General features: G+C 43.8%; 2 protein-coding genes across 2 annotated transcripts in view; one reads left to right on the forward strand and one right to left on the reverse strand.

Moving 5' to 3' along the window:
• Positions 1 to 615: 615 nt before the first annotated feature.
• Positions 616 to 7,956, forward strand: si:dkey-225f5.4. Its single transcript, XM_037689180.1, has 9 exons — positions 616 to 702; positions 847 to 931; positions 3,546 to 3,669; positions 5,584 to 5,741; positions 5,812 to 5,954; positions 6,032 to 6,209; positions 6,367 to 6,506; positions 6,609 to 6,771; positions 7,847 to 7,956. Exons 1-9 carry the CDS (start codon positions 686 to 688, stop codon positions 7,910 to 7,912), a joined length of 1,074 nt encoding a protein of 357 aa, XP_037545108.1. The 5' UTR covers positions 616 to 685; the 3' UTR covers positions 7,913 to 7,956.
• A 1,194-nt stretch (positions 7,957 to 9,150) lies between these two features.
• nr1d1 (nuclear receptor subfamily 1, group d, member 1) overlaps positions 9,151 to 9,848 on the reverse strand; it is a 7,900-nt gene continuing 7,202 nt past the window's right edge. The window contains exons 7-8 of the mRNA XM_037689174.1: positions 9,611 to 9,812; positions 9,151 to 9,515 (exon numbers count right to left, since the gene is read on the reverse strand). Coding sequence (XP_037545102.1) covers positions 9,307 to 9,515; positions 9,611 to 9,812 — 411 coding nt within the window. The 3' untranslated portion in view covers positions 9,151 to 9,306. The remainder of the gene's footprint in view (positions 9,516 to 9,610; positions 9,813 to 9,848) is intronic.

Genomic DNA, 9,848 nt, shown 5'->3' on the forward strand with positions numbered 1-9,848 from the left:
GTGGTGGAACAAAATTGTGTACACAGCGTCCCAGTTACATCCAACAAAATAATAAATTGTAAAGAAAAACACTAATAAGATCTAAGATATGAACTAAGAAATATGCTAAACTAAGAATTTATTATTATTATTTATGAGGAGAGAGTTTGAAAAGATAAAAGGGAGCAAATATAAACAAATTAGATGTAAAAAAAAAACTATTCATAGAATTTCATATACATATATTTAGTCATACACTGATTGATAATGTCAATAGAAAAATCAAAACAAATATGTTCTTGTTTTAGCATTTCACCCTGTTTTACGGCACCCTGATTTATTGTATTGTACACTACTTATATTTTAACTGCATTTGTCTGTGGTTTATTATTATTATTGTTTATTGTTATTGTTGTCTGTACTTTATATGTTCTGTCTGGAACACGTCCCTCTTGTAAACGAGTCCTCGTGGCTCAGTGAGAGCAGCCTGTAGAAATAAAGGTTGAACGAAAATACACCTAGACTGAATTATACCATGATGCACTATACTCCACACCAGCTGGTGGCGGTAATGAACACGTTCAGTTTCTGCCAACCGCCAAGAAACTGACGAAGAAGAAGAATTAAACTGAAGAAGAAGAAGCTCTGACGCCGAAGCCAAGCCAACAACAGAGCGCAGGGATAAGCGCGAAGATTTTAAAATAAAATGGCGGAGATTCGGGCGTAAGTTTGTTTTAAAACTGTTTAATTTTACTGTTTTATAACACGTTTGTTGTATTTTTATTGCATACTTTATTTTAGCATCAAACAGTAGGAATGAACCGTAGAAACCTGAAGCTAACAAACTTCGTCTCTGTCGGTGGTCAGTGTGCTGCAGCGGTGTGACCCGTGTCTGCTGGATCCGGACCCGGAGTGTTCTGAGGAGACAGCCGGGACGCTCCTCTTCCTCACGGTCTGCCATCACTCAGAACACCGGAGCAACAACAACAACACAGCTGGAAATTACTTACAGACAAAACTAATTGATTTAAAACTCACTACAACTAATAAAAATACGTGAAAGTATAAAAACACACAAAACAATGACTGCTTATACTCATCTTTACCATACCTTACTATATATACCATTTTATTTATAGAGCACTTAAAGCAGCAACAAGGCTAACCAAAATGCTGTACAGCAGAAACAAACACACAGGATAAAATACAAAGATCCAAATGAAAAAGATAATAACTAAAAGGCTAACATTGTTAAATACTGACAAGTGAAAAACAAATCACACAGTGCCAAAAGCCAGGGAATAGAAGTGGATTTTTAAGCGAGACTTAAAAACTGTGAGTTAGGGGGCCTGCCTGACATTTAGTTTTGGACCAGCGACAGAGAAGGTTCTGTAACCTGAGCTTGAAACAGGTTTCTGTAACTGAAAGAAGCATCTGATTCACTGACCTCAGAATATGGCTGCAGCAGATCATTCAACCTTTATTTAGACAGGTTAATATCCCACTGAACCTCGGGGACTCATTTACAAGAGAGACTTGATTTCTTAACAAAGAGTGATGACAACAGTGGACAACACTGACAGCAATAGACAATCATAAAAGAGGCATACAATTTTTTTTTTTTCAAATCAAAACAAAATGGCAACCAAAAGGACAGTCAAAAGGAAAAGTAGCAAAAAAACAACAAAACCAGCTAGATTATAAGGCGGTGTAGAAAACTAAAAACAGGAACATGTCTGCAGGTCAGTGAGATAAGAGAGGACAGAACTATTCAGAGATTTAAAAACATACAGAAGTATTTTGAACTGAATTCGAAAGTGACCCGGGAGCCAGTGAAGGGAGGCCAGAACTGGAGTAATGTGCTCTCTTTTGCCTGTACCAGTTAAAAATCAGGCAGCAGCATTTTGGACCAGTTGTAGTGGTGCAATGGAGGTCTGACTGATTCCAAACAGCTCATTGCAGTAATCGAGCCTGGATGTGATGAACGCACGTTTTACTGTCTCATGGTTATTTTTGGACAGTATGTCATAATAATAATAATCATAGCTACAACATCGGCTCTTACTGAGGCCAGGGGGTCTGATCTTGGAGACGAGTCATCTCTCCAGTGCCTGGCAGAGCCGTTGCCTCTCCAGCACCTCCCTCATGTCAGTCTGAAGCGTTAGCAATATGCCGCAGTGGAGACGACGGCAAAACTTTAGATTTTTTGTGCTTGGATGCCACTCTACCAGCTTGATGGTCCAGTACTGTGGCGATACCAGTCTCTGAAACAGAATCCAGCCCAAATGCAAGAGTGCAGTTATAAAACTCAGATTTCCATCAGGCCTGACGTCACGGGAGCGCTCCGAAACACAGCCTACATCTTCGGCTCCATCTTGTTCTCTCAATAAAACTATAATTTTAAACAAAGCTTCCTAAAATCACATCAGAGCTGTTCCTTCACATTTCTGCTTCTGCTCTTAAAAAAAAAAAAAAAAAAATCTCCACCCCTAAAAGTTAAAAGTCATGGTCAGTTTTTATTAAAAAACACAAAAATGTAACATTTTGCACTACACATAAGTTCCTGTGCTTTTGTGAACAGTCTGCTCAAGCGGCCCTAAAGTTTAACTCTATTTCATTCTATTATCTATTCATGATTTATTTCATGTTGCTGTGTTCATTCGTGCTCATCTATTCGCACAGACTCATGTTCGTGCTGCTGTTCGGTCTATTGTTTTTATGCTACTAGTTCTTAGTGTATTTTTAGTAACGCATTTCTTAGTTCTTATCTTAGATCTTATTACTGTTTTTCTTTTACATTTTAATACTTTTGTTGGATGTAACTGGGACCCTGTGTACACAATTTAATTTGTCGTACCACACGTGATGGAATGACAAATCATAAAGAATCTTGAATCTTGAACTCAGCACCCCTGAAAAATAAAGAAACCATCATTAGGACTGTCTAAGGAAAGTTTTCAAACTTTAGATTCTCCAAAATATTTAACAAATATTGAATAAATATGGAATAAATGACGACCGTCTTAAAATGGGCCAGTAAAATCTATGATTTTTTTTTTTTTTGCAGTAGTCGGATCCTCGACCCACCTGTCAATCAATCCAGTAGGCACGTCAGCAACTGACCAATCAGCAGCCTCAATTAGTCCTGAAGTGAACGCCCCCACCTGCAGAGCTGCAGCTTTGCAGTCATTTCAATAATGAGTTGACATCTTTTGTTTCATGTAATAAACCTTTGTAAATACACCAGAATGCAGGAAATGGATCTGCTTTATTCAAAATTATCTGGGGGAGGACCCCCAGACCCCACCACCCTTCCCCCCAGTCCATGAAAATATTATCTGACATTAAACCGGTTAATGGGGCGGAGCGCCCGCTTTTATATTTGGAGAAACGTGCAGTGTTTAGTGGGTGAGTGACACTAGTGTCCAAAATTGATCATACTTTCTTTTGAAGTGGTTCAGCTACTGGTTCTCACTCTGCTGGTCTTTTTTATTTATTTATTTATGTTTATTTTTACTTAGTCCTCCCTATTCAGTAAATACAAGAATGTGCGTGTGTGTGTTTAGGACAGTCGTAGTGTCCAGAAGGTATTTTGCCGTCAGCTGTTTGTTCTGGACTCCATGATGTCGCTCCTGGAAGGTCTTGATACTTCTCAACAGTTGATGACCCAACCCTGTCCCCCATTGCCAGGTAGACACACACACAAACACGCACACACAAGGATTACAACCTCACATCAGAAAATGCTACAACTAAGGGCCGCCACATACTCGGGAGTACTTCACTCTGCAGAGGTCCGCTCGTACCCGAGGCGGACTCAACACGGTCTCTATGCAGGCGCCCGCAGGACATGTCTGTGTAATTCTCAGTTTTTTACGACCTCGTACTCTGTGTCGCACAATAAACTGCCTGGCGACAGACTTTTGTATGCGACACAGATGTATTAAATTACCCTTCTTCATCCCTGGTCTGGTTTATTGGCCTTTTCTTTAGTTTTTTTTTTTTTTTTCAAGAGGCAAGCGATCTCTTTCTCCTCGTTCCGTTGACGCCATGAATGAAATTGTGAGAAATTAAGGAATTTGTCACAAGAGAATTAAAATCAGATCCAGCGTGGCTGTGGGAGGGTCTGATGTGTGAGCTGCAGGGCCAGCGCTCCCTGTTTTTTTTTATTTTTTAGAACTTTTTATTAACGTATAAACACACAACACCGCTGTCGCTGCTCCTGGGCTGCCGTCAGCTCTTGTTTTTTTTGTGACCTGTCAATCAATCCAGTGGGTGTGTCAGCAAATGACCAATCGGCGATCTCAATTTGTCCTGAGGGTAAACACTCTTTGCCTGCGGAGCTGGGCTGCAGCCGGTCAGGGTGGACGCTCGAGTATGAAGTCTGTGGACAGTGCGTGGAGTTTCCACGTGGCTCACGGAGTACACACAGTACGCCCAAGTATGTGGGAGCCTTAAGAAACAAAAAGGCCCACGGCGATTCTTTCCTCGGGCCTTTGACTCTGTGTTGGACACTGATGGACCTGTGTGGAGACAGGAGGAGACAAAAAGCTCACTGAAGCTCTTCATCGTTTGGTTTCCTCATCGTCAGAGCATCTTTGAGTGTCGAAATGGAGACATCACAGCAAAGAGCTGACCTGGTTTTACTGAGACGAGTCCCTGCCGGACTGGATGGAGACCCATCAGGAACTCTCTGAGCTCCTCGTGTGTCCTCCTGACCAACAGAAGTTTGGACCCCGGTCTTCTGTCTGGACCAGTGGTGTAGTCTATGAGACGCATTCATACGGAGTATACCCACTAGAAAAGCTTAAGAATTTCAGTAAAACCACTTCAAAGTGCCCAATGATACATGACGTATCATCAGACTCATGTCAGTGATGCATTAAACACTTCTGTAACAATCTATCTTCATCCAGCGAACTATATTATAATTAATACTTCTGTACTTTCTACTTAATACTTGAACATGTTTTGCTTTGCTACCGTTTTATAAATTCTATAACATGTTTTTAATACAAACTGTTGTACAAAGTTTGTTGTTCATTGATTCAAATATAAGCATCAGAGAAAATTGTAAATGTTCAATATGCTTAAAAATCAAAACAAATTGACGATTAATTCAATTCAAATTCAATTCAAATTCAATTCAATTCAAAAATACTTTATTAATCCCAGAGGGAAATTACATTGTAATTAGGGGAATTACATTGTACTAATCAGTGTACTTTGGTTTCTAAGCACAGTATACCCACTACAGAAACGTAGACTACACCACTGGTCTGGACCCAGGTCTTCTGTCTGGGCTCAGAGATGAAGACAAACTTCATCACAGCTTCTCTGAGTTTGGACCTGAGCTGTTAGGTGGTTCTGTCAGAACGTTCTTCTCACTCAAAAGTTCTGGTCTGAAGAGGAGCTTCTTTTTTTAATTAAAACCAACGTTCAGGCTTTGATTAGTTAAAATCATTTAAATTGTCTATAGGTGAGACACCTGCAGCTCAGGGTCCTCATGGAACAGGAAGCAGGGGGTCATGACCTCACCTCCTTACAGGAAACACGATGCAGCTTCAGTAAGACGCTCAGAAACGACTTGTGTGTGTGTGTCAGAGGGCGGAGCTCGCAGCAGGTGGAAGGCTCTAAAAGTGAAAAACAGGTTGGGGGTCGAGGAGACGGAGGCACTCCTGAGAACTCTGCAGGACCGGGTCCAACAGATCCACGACAGGCGACGCAAACTCACACAGCTGGTTCAGCAGCTGCACAGCAAGGTGAGTGTGTGTACACACACACACACACACGCCCTGAGAGCAGGGGATGCTCAGTTTCCTCCTCCTGCAGGTTCAGCAGCGGGAGGAGCTGGAAGTGTCGCTGCTGAAGGCCCAGAATGCACTGTGCTCATGTGATCAGCAGCTGAAGCAGCTGGGGGCGGAGTCAGAGACGGAGCTTGGTCAGCTGACTGTGTGGCAGCAGCTCAGAAATGAGTGAGTGCAGAGAGGTCACGTGACCCTGCTCGGACGCTCCGATTGGTCGATAACTCTGCTTCCTGTCCACCCGGCAGGCTGCAGGCGCACGCCGCCGCCTCGCAAGACGTCATGCAGATCAACCTGCTTGCCTTCAGCCAATCAGAGCTGCGTGTGGACCTCCGGCCACGCCCCTGCTCCATCCTGTCCTCCAATGAGTTGGAGCCGCTGAGGCTTCTGGTCACCTGGAGCAGCGAAGATCGATTCGGGCTGCAGGTAACTCACCTGTCGGCTGAAGAGGCTGAAGGTATCAGCCGAAGGTTTTAGGTCAACGTGTGGAACAATCTCCAGATGTTTGTGAAGCTCTTCACACGTGGTGACATCACTTCCTGCTCTATCTGACAGGTGTGTCTGACTCCGAGTGTCTCTGCAGGTGGAGGCGGGGCCGGTCGGTCTGGTGGAGGGCTGCGTGCTGGGTCGTTGGACGGAGCTTAGCACAGCCCTGCTGAGGATCCTGCAGTGCTTTGTGGGTCAGGCCGAGCTCCTGTCTGAGATCCAGAACCTGAGAACCAGGTGAGGCCACACCTGGAGCCCTCAGTCAGTTTGACGGTCTCTGATCCAGAACCACCTGGTCCTGCACACCCAGAACGGGTTTTTAAAGGTTCTGTGTTGCAGCTTTGCCATCGACTGGCATCCCGCTCAGCGCCTGCTGGTCTACCTGAAGTCTGCGTCCCTCGTGTGTCACCTGGAGGTGGAGGAGGGGTATCCAGGATGCGGCCGGGCTCGACTTAAGTCCGTACGGAGGGACGGACAACCAGTGGACACATCGGGACTGAAGGTAACGAGACCGGGTTTTATTTACGCTAACAAACCCGTCATCACACGGTCCTGGACAGAAGGTATGAATGTCCCATGATGTCCCACCATGTCTCCAGGATGTCCCCAGAATATCTTGTGAAGTTCATGTTGGTTCTGAACTTCCTCACGTGTCTCGGAGGTGGCTGGTTCTGTCACTTAAAATTAAATTAAATGAATAAAAACAAAATAAACATTTTCAAGAAAGTCTTCTTGAGCAACTTTTCTACCGGACGTCTCGGTCTGGTCTTTAGTTTGACGTCTGATCTCTGAGGCTCCAGCCCTGAACGTCCCGCTCCACAAACCACTCTGATAATAAATATTTTATTTAAAAGCTGCTCCAGATGTGGCTGTCTTCGTGTTTAAAGTGAACTCCGGCAGATGTGAGACGTGGGGTCAAAATAATGTGTGCAGCCGAGTATAAAGTGTTCAGACCCCGCTGCACGGCTCGCTGGTCCTAAAGACCTGGAGTCCAGAGGGGCTGAGACAACAAACCTTTAAATATGTCCTCACTATATTAAGTGTCCAACTGGAGGTCCAGTGGAGGACGAGTTGGACACAACTTTGGCTGCAAAATGTCCAAAAACTGCAGTTTTTCTGCTCAAGTCGTTTTTCAATTTTTAGTTCAAACATATGGACCTTTTAGTCTCGGTCTAACCCATATGTGTCAAACTCAAGGCCCGTGGGTCAAATGTGCCCCTCGTTGACATCTTATCTGCCCCCTAGATATGTGAAATATAAAATACTTCTATATTTTCAGTAATCTTTGATTATGATGTTGAAAGCACAACAGAGAACATCAAATGAGACCAATCAAACTCTTGATGAGGAACCTGTGACCAAGAAAAGATGCTGAGTATCTTGAGTTAATGTAGATTCTGAAATTGGCCCTTAGTTTGAAAAAGGTTTTTATTTTGGCCCCCTTTTGTAAGAGATTTTGACACCCCTGGTCTAACCAGAACCACAACGTTTGGTTCTGGTCCGGCTCTGAGGATGGTTTGTGTTCAAGATGGAGACATTTTCCTGAAGGTGAACGAAGAAATCTGTTTCTGTTTCAGCCTCGCAAAGAAGACCTCAGTCTGACTGAATGGTTGGTGTTCCTCTGCAGCGCTGCACTCCTCTGAGGAGCGCCTCCTCCCGAACCTCCTCCTGAACCTCCTCCTCCTCAGTCAGCAGTTTATTATTTTTCTTCTGGTATTTCTTGTTGTTAAATTGTGACCATGATCTTAAATGAAAAATAAACAATTTACAACAAAATTATTTCTTCTTTTTCCATCAAGTCTAAAAACTTAAAACGTTTGAACAAAACAAATAATCAATCACTAGTTAATTCATAAACAACCGAAAAAACAAATTGGGAACAAAAATCGTTACGTGTTCCACATTAAAATGTTTTAAAAGGTTTAAATATGGTGAATGTTTTTATATTTTAAACATATATTGGAAACATTTATAATTAAAACAAGACGCTACATTAAATGGAATATTTTTTTAAAAAGGCTTTTATTTTGTAAAGCTGCTACCTGTAGTCCCAGGTTCCCGCTGACCTCCATCGTGCATCGTTACATAAAAAACTTATTTTGACCCTCCTGCTGCCCTGGGGTCAAAACCATTTGAGCAGTTTAAGAATGAGGCGTCAGGAGCCATTTTGACCCAAGGACAGCAGGAGGGTTAAATTTAAATACTTAAAAAAAAAAATTAATTCTTGTCATTTCACATGATTTGTTCTCTTGCATGTCATAAAAAAATCTTACAATAATTGGTTTAATTTATCTTTTTGTATAGTTTTCTGAATGTGTGAATTAGTTTTTTAGAAACAAAATGAGTCTTTTTGGTGTTGAATTGTTTTTATATTGAGCACTTTTCATTGAGATGAAAACATCTTACCTGCAGCAGAAACACGTGTATAAGGTCATATATTTGCATACAGTACTCGTATCAACACAAGGAACAGATCCCAGAGCAGTTTTTAATAACTTAAGTAGAACTGGAGGATTTAGTTTTTAGAGCTGCTGCGTTGGCCCGCCTACTCCTGCAGCTTATTGGTCCCTTGTAGCAGTCAGTCACAGCTGGCCCCGACCCCTCTGAAGGACCCAGAGAAAAAATCCGGCTGCTCTTCTGAAGAGGCCAGATCCTCAGCTTCTGTGTGGAAGATCAGGATGTTCCTCCTCCTGAAGCACTTGGTGCTGGAAGAAACCGGGATCACCCGAACAGAACTCCTCGCTGCCACAAACGGAAACGAGGCTCAGCCTGAAGACGGTCCTAATTTACTGACAGTTCTCTAAACCTCCTGCTGAAGAACGGATCAACGAGATTCAAGTCCCGTCAACAAACAGGAAGCAGCTCCTGGACTCTTGTTGTGAAGTGAAACTCGGAACAGTTTCCTGTCAGTTCAGATCTCAGGCTTGTTGGCCACTGCATCTTCTGAGCAACAGCTTTTATTTTGAAGGGCTGATAAGGATGACATCATGGTATCCTCAGTGAGAGACAGGAAGTGTGGCGATGATGTGTGAGGTCATCAGGCGTCGATGCGGAAGGCCAGCAGCTTCTCAGAGTGCATGTTGTTGAGCGTGCGCAGGTCGGGCAGCCTCAGCAGCAGCTTGGTGAACCGCGCTGAGTCTCTGTCGTCGGGGGCGACGGCGGACTTGTTGATCAGACCACGCAGCGCCCTGATCAGGTTCTCCTGCAGCTGCTCCACCGACGCCACGTTCTCGATGCCGGAGCGGTCTGACAAACACAAACAGGAAGGATGAGCTTCACCTGAACGCTTCAAACAGCAGCAGAAGAAGAAAATGCAACATGTTGCTCAACGTGGCGCCGACCTGCAGAGACCAGAACCACCGCGGTGAACAGACCCAACTCCTCGGCGGTCAGCTCCAGAGAGGCCAGTTTGTGGCTGAAATCAAACATGGCTGCCAGGAGGTCGTTGACTCCCAGCTGCTGCAGGGTGTAGGTGGCGCCCGAGACGAACGTCACTGTCTTCTCCTTCACCCCGAACAGGGACGAGAAGCGCACCATCAGAACCTGAGACAGAACATCCGACCATCAGAACCTGAGACA

The sequence above is a fragment of the Nematolebias whitei genome, chromosome 15, assembly GCF_014905685.2.
Source record: "Nematolebias whitei isolate Nwh7 chromosome 15, NemWhi1, whole genome shotgun sequence".
NCBI lineage: Eukaryota > Metazoa > Chordata > Actinopteri > Cyprinodontiformes > Rivulidae > Nematolebias > Nematolebias whitei.

Coding starts and splice junctions, on each gene's coding strand:
- si:dkey-225f5.4 (XM_037689180.1), top strand. Junction 932..3,545: donor GGACGCTCCTCTTCCTCACG/GTCTGCCATCAC, acceptor GTGTGTGTTTAG/GACAGTCGTAGTGTCCAGAA. Junction 5,742..5,811: donor TTCAGCAGCTGCACAGCAAG/GTGAGTGTGTGT, acceptor CTCCTCCTGCAG/GTTCAGCAGCGGGAGGAGCT.